The 22,702-nt window shown below is 62.8% G+C and overlaps 1 protein-coding gene across 1 annotated transcript in view; it reads left to right on the top strand.

Moving 5' to 3' along the window:
* Positions 1-16,229, top strand: part of GPC1 (glypican 1) — a 31,914-nt gene extending 15,685 nt beyond the window's left edge. Inside the window, exons 2-9 of the mRNA XM_039470033.2 lie at positions 7,523-7,681; positions 10,275-10,666; positions 11,471-11,636; positions 12,891-13,021; positions 13,131-13,250; positions 13,352-13,485; positions 13,740-13,915; positions 14,328-16,229. Of these exons, the coding sequence (XP_039325967.1) occupies positions 7,523-7,681; positions 10,275-10,666; positions 11,471-11,636; positions 12,891-13,021; positions 13,131-13,250; positions 13,352-13,485; positions 13,740-13,915; positions 14,328-14,560 (1,511 nt within the window). The 3' untranslated portion in view covers positions 14,561-16,229. The remainder of the gene's footprint in view (positions 1-7,522; positions 7,682-10,274; positions 10,667-11,470; positions 11,637-12,890; positions 13,022-13,130; positions 13,251-13,351; positions 13,486-13,739; positions 13,916-14,327) is intronic.
* The last annotated feature ends 6,473 nt before the right edge of the window (positions 16,230-22,702 follow it).

Genomic DNA, 22,702 nt, shown 5'->3' with positions numbered 1-22,702 from the left:
TGTGAAGATGAAATGACGGGGCTGAAACCCCTGAGAGGCCTGCAATGAGCTCTGAGTGTATAGGGAGGCAGCTGGGCCTCTGGGAACAGGGAGCCCTGACTGGGTGTGACCTCCCCCTCAGGGCCCGCCACCGCCCCCCCCCAGCCCTGTGCTGCCTCTAAGGAGGTGCTGGCTAGGGGGGCTCGTGGGCCATGTTGGCAGAGGGGCTTTTCCCTCCACTGCCAACACTGGGCAGATTCCCCCTGACAAATCATTTAGACGTGCAGCTTCTTCAGTACCGCGGTACCAGGGCCAGCCTGGGCGGCGGGTCGGGAGGCAGGAGCAAGGGAGTGGAGGCTCCCCTGGCAGAGCTTCCCTCTGGGGGAGCAAGGCTTATTGGGACTGGAGGCCAGAGGCTGGGGAGGCTTCCTGGGGGAGGTGAGGGGAGAGCATGTGAGATGGGGGAAGCAGCAGGTCATAGCTGGGTGGGGTGAATGGGTGGGGGAGACAGGATAGCCAGGCCTGGAGCCGCCATGACCCGCGGAGATGGCTTCCTGGGAAGTGCCTGGGCCCCTTTGCCCCCTCCCCTTCTTCTGTTCCTTCCCCAGTATTTACGGGCCATCCCTCGTGTCGGGCTCCTTTCAGGGCCACCCAGGGGTCTGCTCTGGGATCTGGCTCAGCCTCAGCTGTGTGTGTCTCTGCCTGGTTGGCATTCACAGGGCAGATGGACAGGCCTGCATGGCATCTTTGTGGATCGGAAAGTGGCTGCATCGTCCCCTTCTGTGGTTCCAGGATGGCCCCTGTGGATACAGCAGATGGGGAGGGCCAGTCCCTCTTCGAGGTCTCCTTGGGTGCCTGTGGCCCCTGCAGTGGGTGTGTGGGAAGCTAGATGGGAGAGCCCCAGGAGGGCAGCCCCGCCCTCACACGGCTGCCTGAATTTCCACCCCGCTGGCAGCATTGAGCATGGAGATGAATGCCCTCTTCAGCTCCACTAAGCCAAGGAGGAGAAAGCAGGTGGAACCAGGCCTGGGGGCACAGCCTCTGGGGAGCGCCTCACCCTGGGTTCCAAGAGTGGCCCTTCTGCCTTACAGCCAAGACCCCAGGGCCTGGGTGTGGCAGGAGGTTTGTGACACAAACTCCAAATCCCTTTCATCGCCAGTGTCTGAGGCCACAGCATAAGCCTCAATGGAGCAGGCTGGCATAGGGGGAGGTTCTTGGCCAGAGTGACCAAGATCCCATCTGAGGGGCCCTTGCCATGACAGGGCAGGCACCCCCAAGACCTGGTGTCGGCTGGCAGGGTAGCTGCCCAGGGGGTTCCCCAGGCAGGAGCCGGGCAGCTTAGAGAGCAGCCTTGTTAGGTGCCTGGTGAAAGAGACCCCCACCTTCGGGGGCCTCTGGTGCTGTGGCCTGCTTGGCGGCCTGTCCAGCAGCTCTCAGAGTGCGGGAGAGGCCCGAGCGCGTCCAGAGCGGTCCTGGTGTGAGTGGGTGGTTTTGTCTGGCTGGGCCAGCGGGCCTGGTGGAGGTAGGGAGCTGGGTTGGGCCGGTGGGAGCCACGCAGGACATGGGCAGGGTGTTGGCGGACAAGCTGCCCGTCTGGTGTCCGAGGAGGGTGGAGAGAGGTGCAGAGCCGAGACCTCACAGGCTGCGGCCCTGGGTGTGGGCATGGTGGGAGGATGCAGCCTGCTGGCCTTGGTATGGCAGAGGAAAGCAGGTCAGCACGTGGGGTCTGGATCGGTCACGGCCTGGGTGCTATTGGACTGGCGGCTGGGGGCGCAGGTAGAGGATGTGGGATGCCCACGGCGGCTTTGAGTGAAAACAGCGGTGGGGGTCTGGTGGTTGGCAGCCACCTCCATCGCAGAAACTACGACCCTCCCGGGAGGGGCCCCAGCTTCTCTGAGCGCCAGCCCCGCTGAGACCCAGGCGCCCCTACGCCCAGGCCTGGGCCGCTTAGCTGCGGGGCAGCGGAGGAGCCGGGAGGCCGGGGCTGCCTGCGAAGACGGGGAGCAGCACCTGCAGCGCGCGGGCGCGGGAAGGCGGCGGGACCTGGCCGGAGGGGCCGGGGCGGCCGCCCGCGGTTTCCAGGGAGACGGGGGCGGTGCCGAGCGCGGCGGGGCGGGCGGGGGCTGCGGGGCGGGGGCTCGTTCCCGCGCCGGGAGCCGCCCTCGGCCGTGCTCGCCAGTGCGGGTGCGGAGCTTCCCGGGGCCGGACTCTCCAGCCGGCTCCTCGCCTTCCGCGAACCCTCCCGCCCGGCCCCTCTCCGCCGCCCTCCCCGGCCCGGGCACCTGCAGCCGGAGCCGCCACCGCCACCGCGAAGGGGTCCCGCGCCCGCCGCGCTGGAAGCCAGGCTGGAGGACCCCGCCCGCCGCGCCCCCGCACCCGCATCCCCGGGCGCGCCGCCCCGGTCGCCGCCACCGCGGCCCCCGCCGACTCCGTCCCGTTCTGCCCCCGGGGCCCCCGCCCCCCCCCCGTCCTCCGCTCCGCTCTGCCGGGTCCCCGTACCCTCCCTCCCGTCGGGATCCCACGGCCCATCCCCGTTTCCACCCGGTCCATCGCCCCAGCTGCGCCCACCCGGGCCCTCCCGGCTCCTGTGTCTCCCGCCGCAGCCCCCCTTCCTCTTAATCCGCCAGGCCCCTCCCCTCCCCTGGCTGCCGCAGCCCCTGTGATCCCCCCCCCGCCACCCGCCCCCGTGCCCGCCGCACCCACTGCGACAAGCCCCTTCCCCGCCAATCGCGGCGCCCTCCTCCCCCCGCGCCCGCCGCAGCCCCCGGCTCCCCGCCTGCCCCCTCCTCGCCGCGCCGCCAGCGCTGCCGCGTGTCCAGACCCCTGCGCGGCCGCTCCGGCTCCGCGGCTGGCCGTCCTCGTCCCTGGCTGCGGCGACTGGAGACTGGCGACCGGTATCGGGGCGCCCGGCACCCCCACGACACGGCGGGTGCCCGGAGCCTTTGTTCCGCGGCCGGGCCGGCCTCGCGCCCATCGCCGTCGCCAGCAGCCACCGGTGGCAGAGCCTTGGCCGGCCGGGGCCGCGGACCCTCCCACCCAGCGCAAAGGTGTCCCCGCGACTCCCCTCGGTTGCGGGTCGCAGTGCGTGGCGGAGGCTCTGCAGCGGCGGAGGGGCTCCTTGGCGACGCTGTCATTTGGGTGAAATGGTGGTGGGGGCTTCGGGCGGGCGGTGGGGGCGTGGGGAGCGGAGGGACGCCTGATGGGGCCAGGCTGGGGTCCTGGGGGCTGTGGATGCCCTTGGCAAGGAGCTGAGGTGCAGTGGCCCGTCCACCTTGCAGGTGGGGCCGAGGCTGCCTTCTGCTTCAACATCGGGAGCCCAGGTGGACAGGGACTGACTAGGGGCGCAGGCTTTTTAGGGGATGGGGCGAAAATGAGGGAAAGGCCCCCTGCAGCCTGGGCGGTGGGCGGTCCCCAGGAAACCTCCTGGGCCATTTGTGCAATGCACCTAGGAGGCTGCTGGATGGGGTCGGAGAGCAGATGGGGCAGGGGCCAGCTTCCTCAAGAGGGTTCCGGCTTGGGGAAGCCGCAACAGCCATCGGCAAGCCTGGAAGGCCCCGTTGCAGGGTGCGGAGCTGGGTGGAGGGCAGCGGTGGGAGGCCTAGGCTTTTCCCGCGCGTGCTGGGAGGTGGCAGTGCCCTGCACGCAGCCCAGCTCCAGCACCGTGGCAGGCAATGCGGCTAACAAATTCGGGTACCTTAGGCATTTGAGTCTGTTGACACAGGTTCTAGGACGACGCTGTAAAGGCACATAGAGCCGGCTTTACAGCCTGCACCTCCTGTGCGAGCCGTGGAAGCTTCTGGAGGGATGGGCGTGGCCTGGCGCCATCATCCCTCTGCAGTCTCCTTGGGAGGGCTCCAGAGCCACTGGTCACAGGCAGCTGCCAGGCTGGTCTGGACAAATGAGGTCTGCGACCATCATTGAGGGTGGTGGCCCTTGCCAGGACGGGAGTCTCGGTTACAGCTTGGGGTGATGGTGCTGATGAGGAAGGGGAGGCTGCTGGGTGGGGACCTGTCAGCAGGGAACAGGAATGTGTGACCTAAAAGGTCTCTAAGCCTCAGGCTGGTGGGGGCTTAGTGAGGAGCAGCAGCATTGGGGGGCCGGGAGCAGTCCAGATCTGGAGGTCTGGAGGGGGAAGACAGGACTGCAGCTGCCCAGGGAGCGAGAGCTCTGCGCTTTAACCGGAGGGCAGGAGCCCGGGCATCGGAGGCTTTTGGTTTAGGGGCTGGGCCTGGACAAGAAGTGCTAAAGGGACTCAGGTGGGGGACGAATCTGCCAGGAAACTAATAATCTCCTTCCCCCAAAAACTGTGGCAGGGAGGGAATTGTCCCAGTGACAGGGAGGGGAGCGCTGTGGAAGGATGGGTCAGCTATAGCAACTGCCTGGGGGATCCTGGGAGAAATGGTGGCCCAGCGGGGGCAGGCCTGGCGACCTTGACCCTTGCAACCGGAGCACTGGAGGGAGAGGTGGGCAGGAAGGGCTCCCTTGCCTCCCTGCTGGGGGAAGGGGAGGGGCTGTGGGGAACTCACCTCCTAGGTTGGAGAAGGGTATCAGAAGGGAGGTCCAGGAAGCCCAGGGAGAGGGATGGGGGAGGGTTCCCTCCTGGCCTGAGGCCCCTCCGTCCCCAGGTGTTGAGCTGAGAGGAGGGAGCAGCTGAGGGTGTGGAGAGTTAAGACGCCAGCGGACTCTTTCAGATCGCTCTCCAACCAGGCAGACCCCAGCTCCTGCATTCTGGGGAGGGGGGGGTGGAGATTGCTTTGCTGGCCTGCGGGGCACTTTGCAGAGCCCACCTCTGCCATCTGATGTCCAGGACCAAGACCTATGGGGCCGAGGCCTGCACTGGGCCGGAGCGAAGAAGGTTGGCAGCAGGAGGCCACCTGCCTTTGACTGCGCGTCCCACCGGCAGCGGGCCTCAGGGGGCCGCCTCGGCCCAGCCTGCCCGGGGCTCCCAGGCCGGCGCCCAAGCTCTGGCTCCGTGTCTTCACTCCCGTGTTTGTCCGAGGAGGGAGGGAGGGACGGGGGCTGTGCTGGGGCAGCCGGAACAGCGCAGGTCACCGGGCCGGCTGGGCGAGGTGGCCGAGCAGGGCTGGGGGGCAGCAGGGGAGACTGAGGGGTGGGGGTGGCTGGCAGTGCCAAGGAGTCCCCCAGAATCTGCAGGTGGGGGGAGCTTCCCATGTCCCCTGGGTGTTTGGGGCCTCACCTGTTTGCGTCTCTCATCAACCTCTCCTGTCTGCATGGTGGGGCGTGGGGAGTGGGTCCACCAGGGACCCCAGGAGGGATGTGGAGGAGCCACCGAGCCTGCCGCCCCGCCCATCCTCACTGCCTGGGAGTGCTGGGGCAGCCGTCCTGAGTCTTGGGCCAGTCCACCCATTGCCTGTGGCCCAGCCAGCCTGGCCTGGGTGCCCTGTCACAGCTGAGCCCAGGGTGTCACCAGGAAGCCTCGGCTGGCACCTGCCACACCCTCCCCCAGGCAGGTTTCCCACCCGCCACCAAACGCGCCGCTGTCCTATGTCCAACTGACTGGCGCCCTTCTGGTCTGGTGGCCTGGGTGGGTGCACAGGGCCCCATCACAGCCTGCACCCTCAGAGAGACGCCTCCTGAGTCTGCAGGCCCCAGGAAAGGACCCGGAGGGGCGGTTCCTGCTCTAAATCCTGCCCCAAGGGGCAGGACTGGGGCTGAATCCCATCTGTGAACAAAGCTGCAGAGGGAATGACGGTCCCTGGCCAGGGTACCTGTGTCCCAGCCTTCCTGCCTCCGGGCACCTTCCCACCTGTGTGAGGAGTGGGGGAGGGGTGCCCCTTCTCTGCTAGGCACCAGGGCGCTCAGAGCCAGGCTGTGTCCTCACCCCAGCTGGCTCCCACAAGGCCCTCCTGGCCTGAGACTGTTTCAGGCTCCCACTCCTCGCTCCAGCAGGTATCTGGGGGCAAGGGGGTTCGGGGTACAGGTGCACTTGCCCGGCCCGCTCTGTCTGCTGCGTAGGAACTGAAGCCCAAGCCCCAGGGATTCCCTGGATATGCAGCCCCTGCGGAGGGCTCCTCCCGCCCAAGCCACAGCCCCCTGCATCCAGACATTCCAGAACTCAGACGGGGAAAAGAGGAAGAGCAGGGACCCCTCTAGGATGAGACCCCAACTCAAAAAGCCGGACTGCGGTTGGGGAGGGGCCGCCCTTGCACCTCGACCCCCCCCTCGCTCTCTAGGCCCCTCTGACAGCTCAGCTGGGTGATGTCACATCAGGCGCAGAGGCTCCCAAGGGGCCAAGCGGCAGCCACCAAGCCCGGATTCGGGCTCTCTGTTCACTCCCGCAACCTCAGCCTCCTCCCTGGGTGTGTGCTTGAGGGTGCGAAAGATCGGCAGCCTCAGCCTGACCCAGGCATTTGCTCTCCGGGCCGTTACCTAGGTCCCCACCCCAGATGGCTTCTGGTGGCGAAGGGCTGCCTGGGCTCCTGCAGGCCCCTCTGCACTGGGGCTGCAGATGCCCAGTCCCACCGCCATGCAGGGCTGCCCCCTCCGTGGTGCTGACAGCTCTCCAGGACGGCCTCAGCCCGGGGCCTCCGCCCAGCCTGACCTGCCTCTCCTCCCTGGCCTGACCCTCCCTCCCTTCCAGCTGACCCCCAGGCAGGAGCAGAAGCCTGTAGGGCCTGCCGCATTCCAGCCACCCTGGGCCAGGGTCCCAGGACGGGAGGGGGCAGGCTCTCAGGCCTCAGCCCTGGCCCAAGGCAGCAGTCCTGAGGAGCGTTTCTGGAATTCCTGACTCCCCCTTGGCCCTCCCCTCTGACCAAACCAGGATCCCGCCTCCACCTCTCCACTGCCTGACCCGGGCCAGCACCAGAAGGGCCTCAGAGGTGGGGGGTGAGGCCCACGGGGGGCAGCATGGCCCGGCGAGTGTAGGATTCTGGGCTCAGCCGGAGCCACGTGCCGCCTCACCCTGTAGCCGGGACAGGAGACCTCACCTCTGTAAGCCCCGGGTCCTGGTTAATCGAAGGGGGTTGCCGCAGCCTCATCACAGCGAGATGCACACCCTTTTAAGTGTGCAGCTTTTCTTGATGCCACACACGTGCCCCAGGTCGTCACGTCACCTGTGGCGGCACTGAAGGGTCCCGAGCTGTGCACAGCAGGGCTGAGGGTTGACGCAAAGCCTTTCCCCACTCCCCACAGGAGGTGAGGCTCTCTGATGGCAGCATTGCTGTTACTGCCCAGGTCACTGGAACAGAGCAGCCCGGGGCAGACTGCAGAGGAGGGGACTCCACCAGGACACACAGGGTCCAGTGTCCCCTTCGTGGGGCCCGCCGCCTGCACCAGATCATACCTGCCCCCCCCACCAGACTTGTGCCGGTGTCAGGCACGGGAGCCATGGGACGCAGGCCAGGCCTTTTCCTGCCCCACACTCCACCGTTTCTGCCGTCACCCAGCACACCCCCAGGCTGCTCTGCTGCTGAGCTGTGCGCCACCCTGGGTCTGCCATCCTTCTGCCCAGGAGAGGGTGAGGCTGCCCACCCGGCTCCCAGCTCCGTCCCAGCTCCTCGCTCACGCCAGCCGTTCCCCGCAGGTGAGCACCTGCGGATCTGTCCCCAGGGCTACACCTGCTGCACCAGTGAGATGGAGGAGAAGCTGGCCAACCGCAGCCGCGCCGAGCTGGAGACCGCGCTCCGGGACAGCTGCCGAGCCCTGCAGGCCATGCTCGCCGCCCAGCTGCGCAGCTTCGATGGTGAGTGCCTCGCAGGGTGCTGGGCACGGGGGGACAGGCGCACTGTCAACACGGAGGGTGGGGGATTCGCAGGAGGGGGTGGGGAAGTTTGTGCTTTAGGGCTGGGGTGCTGGGTTGAAGTCCCAACTGGGTGTGGCGGCTGCCCTCAGGCCGGGATCTGCAGGGTTTGACACCCAGCTGGGGGTGTGCACAGCCCATAACCAGTTTGCATTTGGGGACAGAGGTCCTGTCGTGTCAGCCCCTTAGATGCTCCTGTCCCCAGCAGATTCTCCCGAGCGTCCCCGGGGACCAGGTGGCCTGGACCCAGGGCGCTCAGTTTGAGGGCTGAGACACGGGGGCTGGGGACAGAGCTGCAGAGGGCCAGGCCTGCCCAGAGTGGCCGCCACTCAGCCCTTTATACCGGGGCAGGAGTTTGGGACCCCTCAGGCCTCCCGGCCCGTCAACTGCTGGGTCAGAGCTGCACACTCCTCAGCCCCGGGCCAGGCCTCACCATGTATCCGAGCACAGAGCATCGGGCACCCAGGAAGCGATCTCTGATCAGAAACACAAGAACTCCGTGGAGAGAGGCTGCCTGGGCTGAGGTCCTGCCCCTGTGGCCAGGGGGGTCTGGGGCATCCGGAAACTGAGCCTGAGTAGATGGGAGGAGCGGAGCGCCGAAGCCGCAGGGCTCCGTGTGGCCATGGGGGACAGCCGCTGCTGCTGGGCCCTGAGATTTGTCTCAATGTCCCTGCCTCTCTGGCTCCTGGACACCTGCTGTGACCTCCCAGGCTCCAAGGAGGGTCTGCTGTCCCCAGGAGCCCCCAAGGCCATTTCCACAGGGCTTCAGTGGGTTCAGAAGCTCCCTCTCTGTGACTTCGACATCGATGCTCAAAGCTCAGCCCCCTCCTCCCACCCCCGTGTGGGACCCACGGGACGCTGTGGACCCTCTGGGACCCTCCCTCCTCCTGCCCAGCTGGACTCAGGGAGCAAGTCCCTACAGCCCAAGTCAGGAGCCTTCCCTAGCCCCTTGCATCTGTCCCAAGTGTGGGGACCCCCTCTCACCTCCTCCACTCCATCCTGGGCCTCAGTTTCTCCGAAGCGTCACTAAGCCCTGGCTCCAGCCCCAGCATGCCACCAGCCCTGCCCCTTCCCCCTCCTGCTAAGACCCCCCCGCCCCTCACCCACCTCGTCCGCCTGCCTCTTCCTAGCTCTGAGGGTTCCATGTCCCCGCCCCACTCTGAGGCACCTCCCGTGCCAGCAGCCTGCCGCCACCCTCCCTCCGCTGCCCCCTGGAAGCCTCCAGCCTTCCTGTTAGACTCTCCTGTCTTTGACATGAAAACACAGACACCCTTTGGGGACACTAATTTGTGTTGAAAATGCCCAAGGCCCACCTGTGCTCTGACCCCCAGGAGTCCTGTCCAACCCCCTCCGTGTCCCCCTCCCCACCTCCACCCCATTGGCAGCTGCTGGTCCCTCCTGGCCTGCAGAGGAGGCAGCCAAGGAGCCCCCCAGTCTTTGCAGTGCTGGTGGGAGCTGGTAGGAGCCTGGCTGGGCCCCTGGTTGTTATGTTTGAGGATTCGGAGTCCCCTGCCCGCCCCCGCCACCAGCCATCAGGGGCAGCTTCGAGGGGCCTGGCAGGAGGGAGAGCTGGGGGCTGCCCTGGGGTGTGGCCCGTGGCCCTGCAGGTATGTCTGGGATAACGCATGAACTGTAAACTGCCCCTTTCTGGAAGAGGCCAGGGTGTTCCGGGCGCCAGGACCTGAGGCGGACACTGGACAGCCGCATGGCCCGTCCACCCTCCCCACAGTGGCCTGGGAGCTGCCCCTGTCACCCCTGTAGCCCCAGGCCTTGCCAAGGCCAGCATGGGGGCTGGTCCAGAGATCTCAGGCCTGGCAGCCATCATGCCTCGGAGGAGAACCTCTGTCCCGCATCCCTGGAGCACCCCAGGAGGGCCGTTGAGCCCCTGGTACCTGAGGGCAAGGCCGGCCACAGCCCTGGGGAAGCTCTGAGCAGTTACAGACCTGGAAGGCATGGGGGAGTCCGGGGTCCCATCCTAGGCACCGGGCACAGGGGCTCTTCCCCAAGCCATGGAGCCTGCCGCACACGTGGAGTCTGAGTTTGGGCCTGGACCTCCCACCCCCACGCTGGGGCTCTGGTCTATGGGAGGCCCCGCAAAGCCCTCAGACAGGTTTGGGGTGCTCAGAGCTGAGGCCTCTGGATCGCAGAAGCTGGGAGAAGACAGGAAGCCCAGGAGAGCAGCAGAGACGGGTGGGGCGAGGGACCCCTCCCGGGCTGGGGCCACAGGGAGCACAGGTGGGACCAGTGGAGAGCAGGGGCAGCTGGCAGGGAAGCACAGAGCAGCCCGGCTGCTGCCGTCACCCCAGGGGGCTCCAGCTCTACCAGCAGCGCCTCCCCGGGTGTTCCTGGGGGAGCATCTGTCCCTGCCCAGAGCTCAGCTCAGAAACAGCCACTGGAGCCCCAGTCAGAGCCCCTGAGACCCTAGACAGGACCCTGCCACGTGGGCCTCTGCTCCCCAGGCCAGGGGTGAGGTCTCGGGGAGCCCCATGGATGCTCACAGGGCCCCCGCAGGCCTCACGCCCCTCCCTGTGTGCAGACCACTTCCAGCACCTGCTGAACGACTCGGAGCGGGCGCTGCAGGACGCCTTCCCCGGCGCCTTCGGAGAGCTGTACACGCAGAACGCCAGGGCCTTCCGCGACCTGTACGCGGAGCTGCGCCTGTACCACCGCGGCGCCAACCTGCACCTGGAGGAGACGCTGGCCGAGTTCTGGGCCCGCCTGCTCGAGCGCCTCTTCAAGCAGCTGCACCCCCAGCTGCTGCTGCCCGACGACTACCTGGACTGCATGGGCAAGCAGGCCGAGGCGCTGCGGCCTTTTGGGGAGGCCCCCAGAGAGCTGCGCCTGCGGGCCACGCGTGCCTTTGTGGCTGCTCGCTCCTTCGTGCAGGGCCTGGGTGTGGCCAGTGACGTGGTCCGGAAGGTGGCTCAGGTGCGCCCCACTCCCAAGGCTCCCAGACGCCCCTGCAGACCCCCACACTCCCCCAGAGTTCCCAGGAGCCCCCAGCAGCCCCTCCAGACCCCCGCGCTCTGCCCAAGGGACTTCATATTGCCCCTACTTCTACCCTGTATCCCTGGGCCTCCGGGCCGGCCTCCAGCGTCAGCCCTGCAGCCTCAGTCCCTCTTGCACTGGCTGCTGCCCACGGCCTGGATGTGAGCCCACCCATAGATGTGAGCCCTGCTCCAGGCAGGCAGCTCTGGGCTGGCCCGCCCCTGCCCAGCACCATCTTGGGCCAGGATGGGAAGGGCCAGGGGCCAGGTGCTGGATGCTGAGCAGACCGTGGAGTCCAGATGGACGGGAGACGAAAGAGAACATGTGGGGACCGGGCAGGGTGGGTCTCCCAGGCCTCGCAGGCCAGTACGTGTCAGACCCAGCTAGGCTGGGAAATGGGGCCTCAGACCCACATGCCCTGGTGGGATCTGCCCCCACCTCCAAGCTCTTTGGTAGTCATCCCCGACCCGAGTTTGCTCAGCGGCGTGCGGGCGAGGATATTCATGCCTCCCTGTGAGCATGAGTAACAGCAGAGTGTCCCTTGACCCTCGAGATCATTAGAATGAGGGCTGGCAGGGCCCCGAGGAGGGCGGGGCCAGGCAAGGGCCACTGCAAGTTGGGGCAGAGCAGAGACCTCCCCTGACTTCCCTCCAGAGCCCCCAGTCCTGGGGCTCCATTGTGGGCTGGTCAGGGGCCAGCACGCCCAGGGCCTTGGGGCCCGACTCAGGCTGCCTTGCTCCCCAGGTACCCCTGGGCCCGGAGTGCTCACGGGCTGTCATGAAGCTGGTCTACTGTGCTCACTGCCTGGGGGTCCCTGGCGCCAGGCCCTGCCCCGACTATTGCCGAAACGTGCTCAAGGGCTGCCTCGCCAACCAGGCCGACCTGGATGCCGAGTGGAGAAACCTCTTGGGTGAGCCCCTGCCTGCCAGAGTAGCTGGAACTGTCTTGGGACGGTGTCTTGGGGAGTGCACAGCAGGGGGTCCTGGGAGGCGAGTGGTCCCTAGCTTGGGGCTTGGACCCAGGGGCCTGATCAAGGATGCCCTAACCAGGACCAGATCTGGGTGGCGCTGCAGGGTGAGGGGCAAGGATGACTTTTGGATGTCCTGCGTGATGTGTGACATGGGGCGGCTGCCAGGGAGGGAGCCCTGTGGGGTTGTCATTTCTTGTCCTTCCCCACCGAGCAAGTGCCTCAGTGTGCATACATGCCAATGTACACGCCAACACACGTCACTCACAGGGGCAGCACTCGCGGAAGCTAGCACTTATACGTGCTGTCGCGTGATGGGCTAACACGTGTGAGCTGATGTGACGCTGACGCAGCGGGCCAGTGCCCCCGGTGCAGTGTGTGCTCCAGCATGCCTGTGCTGACCTGAGCTGGGCTGACCCGTATCGATGTCAGCACATGTGTGCTCACGTGTACATTCTCACCCTAACCCGCTAACACGTCCACATGCTTACCTGAGGTGGGAACGCCTGCATCTGTGCCAACACATGCTAGCATGTGTGACGTGGGACCAACACGTGTGTGCTAGTGTGATGGGAAGGTGTCAACAGCTGCATGAGCCGACGTGGACAGACACATGGAGACACTGCAGGCCGGCGAGCGGACAGAACGGCCTCCGTGTGTGTGCGTGTTCACCTCTGCCCATGGCACGTGTGCACCGTGGGCGTGGACCAGGCCAAGTGCACGTGGCCTGCACACGTCACACAAGCTAACCCGAGTGCACTCAGGTCTCCCCTGCCGACCAGCCGGTGCTGTCAGGACCGTGCGTTAGCGTGTGCGTGTGGTGACACACATCTGTTACCTCCGGTGCTGTCAGGACCGTGCGTTAGCGTGCGTGCGTGGTGACACACGTCTGTTGCCTCCGGTGCTGTCAGGACTGTGCGTTAGCGTGCGTGCGTGGTGACACATGTCTGTTACCTCCGGTGCTGTCAGGACCATGCGTTAGCGTGCGTGCGTGGTGACACACGTCTGTTACCTCCGGTGCTGTGAGGACCGTGCGTTAGCGTGCGTGCGTGGTGACACATGTCTGTTACCTCCAGTGCTGTCAGGACCATGCGTTAGCGTGCGTGCGTGGTGACACATGTCTGTTACCTCCGGTGCTGTCAGGACCATGCGTTAGCGTGCGCGTGTGGTGACACGTCTGTTAACCTCCCGTGCTAGACTCCATGGTGCTCATCACCGACAAGTTCTGGGGCGCGTCAGGTGTGGAAAGTGTCATCAGCGGCGTGCACACGTGGCTGGCAGAGGCCATCAACTCCCTCCAGGACAACAGGGACACGCTCACAGCCAAGGTGCGGGCAGGAGGGCGTGACAAGCCCAGCGGGGCGGGGGTCCCGGATGTGGCCCCGTCGGACCTGAGGGGCCCTGCTGCTCCCCAAGGATCCTGCGGTGTCTCCCCAGGTCATCCAGGGCTGCGGGAACCCCAAGGTCAACCCCCAGGGCCCCGGGTCTGAGGAGAAGCGGCGCCGGGGCAAGCTGGCCCCAAGGGAGAGGCCACCCTCAGGCACGCTGGAGAAGCTGGTGAGCGGCCCCCACCTGCCCACCGGGCTAGGCACGAGGGAGGCAGATGGGCAGAGGCGGGCTGGGCCTGGCAGCACCATGGCCTGACTGTTGCCCCGCAGGTCTCTGAGGCCAAGGCCCAGCTCCGCGACGTCCAGGACTTTTGGATCAGCCTCCCAGGGACACTGTGCAGCGAGAAGATGGCCCTGAGCACTGCCAGTGACGACCGCTGCTGGAACGGGATGGCCAGGGGCCGGTAGGTGCCCGCCTGGCTGGCACATCCCTCCCGCTTATGCCGTCCTCCTTGGGCTGGGCCTGGGCCGAGTGCCGTATGCACAGGGCCGCGTCCCTCGCCGGAGGCCTTGAGGCCCACTTCTCTGCGGCCTGCGTGGGCTCTGCTTGGTCCCTGGAGGCCTGCGGGGCAGGCTCGGAGGATGGCTGTCCTGCTCCAGTGATGGCCCTTTTCAGGGGCTGGAGCAGTGACCTGAGCTCTCCCCACCTTGCCCCCAGCTACCTCCCCGAGGTCATGGGCGACGGCCTGGCCAACCAGATCAACAACCCGGAGGTGGAGGTGGACATCACCAAGCCGGACATGACCATCCGGCAGCAGATCATGCAGCTGAAGATCATGACCAACCGGCTGCGCAGTGCCTACAACGGCAACGATGTGGACTTTCAGGATGCCAGTGAGGGCGCGGCCCAGCGGGGGGGGGCGGGGGGCGGGGCCGGGGGCGGCGGGGTGCTGAAGGGGGGCACTGCCCTCCAGATTCCCCCACATGAGGAGCCTCAGCTCCAGCATCACTGCAGTGACTGAGGACGCTGTGCTGTCCAGGCACGATCACCGAGCCCCGTGCCTCTGCGGTGCCCTGGGACCCTGGCCAGGATGTCTGTCTGGCTTTAGGTCTGGGGACAAAGGGCGGTCGCCCCAGGGAGTGAGCATCTCCCAGCCTCATGGGTTGTGAGGATCGGGTGCTGCAGGCAGGGTGCGGCTGGCCCTGGGCTTCCACACCGAAAGGATGTCGGGGTCACCTGGCACGTGGCGCCCTCGCTGGGGTCTCCGGTGGGGACCAGCCTGCCGGAGCCTCCTCTCCTTCCCAGGTGACGATGGCAGCGGCTCGGGCAGCGGCGATGGCTGTCCAGATGACGTCTGTGGCCGGAAGAACAGCAGGAAGAGCTCCAGCTCCCGGACGCCCCTGACCCATGCCCTCCCAGGCCTGTCAGAGCAGGAAGGGCAGAAGACCTCAGCTGCCAGCTGCCCCCAGCCCCCCAGCTTCCTCCTGCCCCTCCTCCTTGCCCTGGCCCTCACAGTCGCCAGGCCCCGGTGGCGGTAACTGCCCCACGGCCCCAGGGATAGAGGCCAAGGACTGACTTTGCCAAAAATACAAAACAGACAATATTTAATTCCCCTCGGCCCAGGGAGGCCTGGGGTGGGACAGGGAGGGCCGGTGGCTCTGAGCAGGGGTGGCCCCCGGCCTGGCCTCGCCTGCCTCTCTGCCTTTTAATTTTGTATGAGGTCCTCAGGTCAGCTGGGCACCAGTGTCCCCACAAGCCATGTATTTCAGGGACCTCAGGGGCACCCCCAGCTCCCTGCACCGCTGCAGAAGCAGCGCCTCAAAGCAACCCGCTGGAGCCACGGCCAGCCTGTGCCTTCCTCCCCACCTCCCGCTGGGACTCCCGCCCGAGCCCCCCAGCCAGGTCTGGCCCACCCCTCAGCCTCAGAGAAGCCCCACAAGGGCCGTCTGAGTGACGACCGTCTAGCGGAGCCTCTGAGACGCATGATGCCCTCCCCTCCACGAAGCTGCAGAGCCCAGCCCCCACCTCCCCGTGTCGTTGAGGGGCCCCGGGTCTGCAGGGTGGGCTGGGAAGGCGCCACGGCTGGGGAGCCTCTGAGGACTCTGTCCTCCCCCTCCCTGCGGCGAGGGGCCCTCCACGCTCAGAAGAGGGGCCACTGACCCACCTGGGCTTCTGCTGGAGGCGCGGGAGCTGGGCCAAGCGTGGCCTCCACGGATGTGGGCTGCCCACTTATACACGGGGCTCACAGGGCAGGCCTTGCTGGGGTCCGGGGCTGCGTGAGGACCCCAAGGGCTGAGGAGCAGCCTGGACCCACCTGCTCCCACCTTCACCCAGCTCAGGAACCAGGGCCTCCCTGTTCAGGGTGACACAGGCCAGGGCTCACAGCTCACAGGGACCCGCGGCTGTCACCTGCTCACAGGGCTGCTGGTGTCTGGGGAGACGCAGTGCTGCAGACAGGAACGCCTAAGTCCCTTCCCGACCCGGCCAGCTGCAGGGGACAGGGGACTTGGATAGTTAAGGGCTTTTCCAAACATGCATACATTTACTGACAATTCCTGTCCTCGTTCACTGAGAGCTGTTCACTCCTCCCAAATAGCTTTGGAGGGACATGGGGCCCTCCTTGGACCCTGGCAACCTCCTGTATCGCTGAGGCCATCAGGACCCTGGACAGGCCCTCCCTCCTGTACTCCAGGCGGCCCTAGGGAGGGGTGGCCTGTTGGGAAGGAGTCCTGCAGGGGGAGGAGGACTCGGGGTCTGGGGCCACCGTCCTGACCGCGCTGACCCTGAGGAGGCCGCTTAGTGCTGCTTTGCTTTTCATCACCGTCCCACGGTGGATGGAGGTCCCGGTCGCTGGTCAGGTCCCCGTGGCTTCTGTTCTCTGGAGCCTGACTTCAGACGTCTTGGGTTCAGGACCCCCTGACACAGGCATGTCTACCCCATAATAACCCTGCCAGTGATGGGGTGGGTGGGAGACTGGTACAGCAATGCCAGGCGCCAGGACAGCAGCGCTCCTGCTGCACACGTACAGCCTGGGGACGGCGCCAAGGCCCCCTGCGCCCACCTGTGGAGGGGCAGCCCTGGGTGGTCACTGGTCAGGGCAGTGGCCCAGCCTGCGTGTCCTTCCTCCACGACGCCCCCCACCGCTCAGTGTCAGCGGGTGCCGTGTGTTCTTTTGAGTCCTTGTATGAATAAAAGGCTGGAGACCTACAGCATGGGGCCTCATGGGGGAGCGGGGGAGAGAGTGTGTGTGTGTCTGTGCGTGCACAAGTCTGGGGCTTGGGCATGGACTGCGCTGCCATGTCCGGGGTGAACTGCAGCCCCTGCCAGCTGCACCCTTCAGCCTGTTGGCGGCTCCACCTCGCCCTGGGCAGACTCAGGCCTGTCCACACCTCTCCTTGGTGCAGGGGAGAAGGAAGAGGCCAGGCACAGAGACCCAGGCAGCCTCCAGCATACCCCTTCCCATTCACCCCTTCCCACTTCCTACCCCTGCTCTGGGCGCACACAGCACAGAGATTCTCTACCCCTGGAAGGTTCTGGTTCCTGCCAGGTGGCCTCGGAGATGCCCAAGGGGCCAGAGAGAAGGAACCAGCATTGTCCCAAGGATTCCCTCCTGGTCCAGTCTGTCTCCAGCCACCTTTCTCCCAAAGCCGAGGGTCCTGCGTAACCCCAAGGGGCTCTCTGTAGCCCCCCTCCTGATTCCGTGGGGTCGTGCCAGAGACAGCAGTGGCAGAAGCGCCCGCTCTCCCAGGTGTGTCCCTCAGCTGCATTATTGGGAATTGCAGCCAGCACTGGTTGGCCTGGTGAATGTTTGAACATTGTGCTTCCATCACCTGGGACTCAGGAACACGGCCCTGGCAACTGTGATTTCCAGGCCCCTGTGTGAGAGCACAGAGAAGGGGGTGGCACCCGGAGGGAGACACGTCTGCACACAGCCCCACTGAAGGCCACTGCTCAGTAGGGCACAGCTCCGGGCAGGACTGAGGGTGCACACAGGCCTCCCTGGAGGCATCCTCAGTGGCAGGTTCCTGGTGGCCACTGTTGTCACTTGTGGACCCCCCCTATGAGTCCCGGAGGCCCAGCTCCCCTGGGAAATGAGGGTGGGGTGGCGTCCTCTCCCTGGGCAGGCCAGGGGATGCAGCCTGGGTGCTCAGCAGGGCTCCTCGGGGACAGGTGAGCAGCCAGATGCTCACTGGTGGCTGTCGCTGCAGGCGACGTGTCTGGTCCAGCCCGGAAGGATCTCAGCCTTCCAGGGCGCGGCCCAGCCCCGCTGCTTCAATGCTCCCACGGTCCTTTCAGAACCGGGCAAATGCATCTTTCCAGCGAGGGAAAGGCCACAGGTGTGCTGTGTACTCTGCAGAACAGCCACCAGGCCAGGACTGCGTGGGCAGGGGCCACCTGCCAGTCTCAGCCGTGCCTGCCCGGGCCACACCTCAGACCACCAGTGAGCTCCCAAGTCCTGCCCACCCCAGTGCTGCCCCCAGAGGCTGCTCAGGGAGAGACCTCGGCCCCCTCCAGCCATGACTGGCTCAGTCCTCTCCCATCCTCACAGAAGTTCCAGAAGCCACAGACAAACTGACCCACCCACACTGACGGCAGAGAGCAGTGCCTCAGCCAGCCTCCCTCGAGCAGCCCAACCCAGCCACAGTGGCTGGCCCCAGCATCCCACACCTTCTGTGGGCAGCCCTGGCAGGCCAGCATGGGCGTCTGCTCCATGTAAACATGCACACACACACATGCACAATCCACAGGTACGCACACACACGCACACCTACACAGGTACACATGCACACTCCTACACAGGTACACACACGTGCACACTCCACAGGTACACACACACACACCTACATAGGTACACATGCACGCACATGCATGTATGAATATGTACATAGCCCTGTGCATGCACACATAAGCACACACATCCATCCACGTGCACACACACTCCTGAACATGCACACACTTTCACACGCACATGCCCATACACACACAAGCACGTGCACACTCAGCATGTGTACACATGTAGACATGCATGCACACATTATATGCACAGTACACACACGCACTCACAAGACACTCAGACACTCCTGTCCAGGTAACCCTAAGCATTCTTTATCTGAGGACGAGGCCCTCTGTGGAGGAACACCATTTACAATCGCAGTGCTCCCCGAGATTGAGGTGGACTCACTGCCTCCTCTAAGCCCACCTTCCTCCTGCCCTAAGCCACGGCTGACATCACAGAAGGACCATAACTGGGCATCCGTCTCTCCACGGGACACTGAGGGCAGGTGGCATATGTCACAGCCATCAAAGAAAGGGGTGGAGTCTAGGGCAGGTGTGGTTCTGAGAGACCCCAACAACTAAGCCCCCGCAGCTTTCCCGAGGGTGGGTGAGGGGCAGTGAGCCATGCCGGCTTCACAGACAGACGCCAGGGCTGTGGACAGGCCGCAGGGAGTCGCTGCCCAGTAAGCCTCCCCTCCGTGCACAGGAGCCCCTCCCAGATGAGGCCACCCCCCAAAGTGAAGCCAGTGAGTCTAAACCGTTCCCTCCTCCTTTCACATGCCCTGGAAATGTGAGCAGGAACCTCCATGGTTTCTAGCACAAACCCATGTTTATACTCAATCCGGGAAGGCACAAAAAAGAGCCAGTAAAAAGCTTACAGGACACGTCAGAATACCAGCGTCAGCCTGGGAAATCAGACCGACTGTCCTGGTGTGAGAATTCCAAGAAACAGGAGCAAACGCTGGGAAATGTTGACTTTAAAAACATGACAGCAACACACGACTCCATGAAAACAACCCCCTTCCCTCACGGAACACAGGAGACTCCATGAAAACAACCCCCCTTCCCCACACACACATCCAAATTCTGGGGAGAAAAAAACTGGTTTCGCAAGCTCAGTCCCTGTCTGAGGTCACAGGAGAGCTACAGACCCCATGTGCTGAGAAGAAAAAGAAACTGAGAGGCTTCAGTGAATGGGAGGCAGGGAGAACAGTGTATCAGACACAGAAACGCCCTCTCAGGATGGAGGCTTGGGAGGGGTGGGCACGCACAGGCCTGGGGGAGGGCTGGGGGCTGGAACTGAGACCCCCGGCGACCTGGAACCTCAAAGAAACAACTGAGTCATCCTGTGGCCAGAGATGGGCCAGGAAAGCATTTGCTGCCTGGGGATCTGGGCAGAAAAAAAATCCTCCATGAAGAATCACTGGCTGGTGACAGAAGCGCCTGGAAGTTTGTCCACAGTGAGGCAGTGACATTCCCTCCGAGAAATCACAAAGCCTCAGGGACATGAGCTCAAATTCTACAAAATTTCAAAACACTTAAAAAAAAAAAATCCACCGCCAGAGCCAGCACCCTGAGACCTTTAGGTGACAGAGCAAACTGCAATGGTCTATGCAGTAAGTGTTTTGTGCTATCAAAGAGAAAACGGGGAGAACTAGAAACCATAAGGACCAAACAATTCCGTTTCTAAAAGGAAAAGAAATCAGAAAAAACACCAGATGGAAGTCACGTCCAAGATGGCGGCACAGGGGGTCCCCTGCTTTCAGCCACCCATTGCAGCAAGAATTTGGCAGCCATCCACGTGCAAAGTGCCTTTGCGGGAGCCTCGGGACTCTAGTGCCAGGCTGATGGAGCTCAACTGAGAGGGGCTGTTGTAAGAGGGCAGCTTCGCACCCAGGTGGCAGGCTCGGCAACCGGGGTCCTGTTGCAGATCCAGGAATGGCCTCATCCCCCGTGGACTCAACGACAGCCTCCTTTGGCTCTCCTGCCACATGAAGCATCTGCCCAGGGACCTCGTGGAAGACACACCAGTCCGTCGCCTGGAGGGAGGCCCACCAAGCTTGCTCCACTGCAGATCCCGAAGCCACCCTGTACGTCAGCTCCAGCCTCTCAGCTGCAGGCTGAAAGCAGTCCTGCCTTCCCAGGGACTTCCTGGGAGACGCTCTTGTCTGCGTCAGGCCAGTCCACCTCAATCCTACAGAAGATCCTGAAATGGTCCTGAGTTTGCTTCGGGCTTCCCCAGTCCTGCCCACCCAGGGGCCGCTGGGAGATAAGCCCGTCTGTACACGGGAGGCAGGCCTCCCTGTCGAAGTCCAGCTGCACAGGCTGAAGGAGCCCGGTGACCCAGCCCTAGCCCCATGCAGCCATGGTCTGAAGGCAGTCCCCAACAGGAGGTGTGCCCATCTGTGCCCCCAGAGGCAGGCCTACAGGCCTCAGTCTCAGCCGTGAACCTTAAAGCAGCCCGTGACTTGGTTTCCCCCCCTTTCAACCACAGTCTGGGGTCAGTCCTGCCTGTCAGGGACTCACCCAGCGACTGGGTGCATGCTTGCCCCAGAGCTAGCCCTATTCCTCAAGGTCTTAGAGGCAATCCAGCCTGCCAGGGACCAGACATGATCAATGCCTGCTCTAACCCTGAAGAGGCCCACCCGCTACAAACCCCACTGTAGGCTCAGCAGCAGCCATGTGGCTAAACTGTAATTCTGGAGGCAATCCCTTCAGAGACCCAACAGATCTTTACGTGCTAAAAGCAGTTTGCAAAGGCTGAAAGAGGTGTTTGCTCTGTCAAATGGAGACACCAATGAAAGGCTATGTGAATACCAAAGAATCAAGACAACATGACGCCACAGCTGGGCACAGTGGCTCACATCTGTAATCCCAGCACTTTGGGAGACCAAGGCAGGTAGGTCACTTGAGGTCAGGAGTTTGAGATCGGCTTGGCCAACATGATGAAACCCAATCTCTACTAAACTATAACACTTAGTCGGATGTGGTGGGGCATGCTTGTAATCCCAGCTACTTGGGAGGCTGCAGTGGGAGAATCGCTGGAACCCAGGAGACAAGGTTGCAGTAAGACAAGATTCTGCCACTGTACTCCAGCCTCGGTGACAGAGTCAGACTCCATCTCAACAACAAAAAAAATGATGCCACCAAAAGAAATTAAGCTCCAGTAAATGATCCCAAAGAAAAGAAGATCTATAAATTGCCTGGCAATTTAAAACAATCATCTTAAAGAAACTCAGTAACATGAAAGATAACTCAGACAACCAAAAAGAAAAAAAATACTTAAAATTTAAAGTTTAATGGAAACCATTAAAAAAAAGTAGAAATCCTAGAGGTGAAAAACACAATGACAAAATTGAAAAATTCAATACAGAGCTTCAACAACAGACTCGATCATATAGAAGAAAGAATTAGTAAACTTGAAGACAAATTATTTAAAACAAACCAATTAACAAAAACAAATAAAAAAGATAAAGAATAAAGAAAAGTGAAAAAAGCACAAGGGCCCTATGGAGACCAACAAGAAAATAAGTATGTGAATTATAGAAGTCTCAAAAGAAGACAGAAACAAAGGGGCAGAAAGTTTATTTAAAGAAACAAAGGCAGAAAACTTCCCAAAGTTGGGGTAGATAAGGACATCCAGATTCCATGTGGATGTGGATATACATTGATGCAAGGTTCGACATGAAAATCTGTAAATGTGATACACCATGTTAGCAGAATAAAGGATGACAATCACATGGTCATCTCAATAGATGCAGAAAAAGTATTTGACAAAATTCAACATCCTGTTATGGTAAAAACTCTCAACAAATTAGATACAGAAGAAATATACCTCCACATAATAAAGGACATATATAACAAGCCTACAGTTAACATTATACTCCGTAGTGAAAAGCTGAACGCATTTCCTCTAAGATCATGAACAAGGCCAGGGTGCCGCCCACACTCACCACTCCTATTCAGTGTGTTATTGGAAGCCCTTGCCAGAGCAATTAGGCAAGAAAAGAAATAAAAAGCATCCACGTAAGAAAGGAGGAAGTTAAACTGTCTCTTTTTGCCAATAACATGATCTCTTTTTTAAATTTTTGTTTTAGATTCAGGGATACATGTGCAGGTTTCTAAAACAGGTAAAGTTGTGTCACAAGGGTTTGTTGTACATACGGCCCCATCACGGCCGAGGTGGGAACGGGGGTGCTCCTGCTTTCAGGTGGCCTGTGTGTCCGTGTGCGCTCGCGCCCACAGAGATCAAAAGCGCACACAAAGCATTGGCCGTGGTCATTTCTGGGTGTCTGCGACACGGTTTGGATCTGTGTCTGCCCAAATCTCACGTTAACCTGTAATCCCCAAAGTTGGAGGTGCGGCCTGGTGGGAGGTGACCAGATCCTGGGGAGGGGCTTCACCCTTCGGTGTAGTTCTCACAGTCGTGGAATTCTCAGGAGATCTGGCTGTTTCAGTGTGTGGCAGCCCCCGCTTCCTCCCGCTCTGGCCACGTGAAATGCCGGCTTCCCCTTCGCCTTCCGCCGCAGTGGAAGCCGGGCACCCGCCGCCATGCTTCCTGGGCGGCCTGCAGAAGCTTGCGCCAATTAAACCCCTTTCTTTATACATTTTCCGGTCTGTGCTACGTGTTTGTAGCAGTGAGAGAATGGACTCATTCCGTGTGGATGATTGTCACTTAATGGGTTTTCTTTCGCTTTATAGATATTCTCTAACTTCACAGAATTAACTGCACCAACAAATAAGCACCCATTAGCAGCTTTTTCCTTCCTAGCAGAGGCAGTGGAAGCGGGGGGTGCCTACACCCGCCCAGCACACCGGAGCCCCCTGATCAGGGACAGCCGTTGGCGGCAGGGAGCAGCTCACACAGTGAGGCCCTCCTGGGGGCAGCCTGCAGCCAATGGCCA

Source organism: Saimiri boliviensis, chromosome 5, assembly GCF_048565385.1.
Source record: "Saimiri boliviensis isolate mSaiBol1 chromosome 5, mSaiBol1.pri, whole genome shotgun sequence".
Lineage (NCBI taxonomy): Eukaryota > Metazoa > Chordata > Mammalia > Primates > Cebidae > Saimiri > Saimiri boliviensis.
Note: the sequence above shows the minus strand (reverse complement) of the source record. Positions and strands in the feature narration are given on the sequence as shown.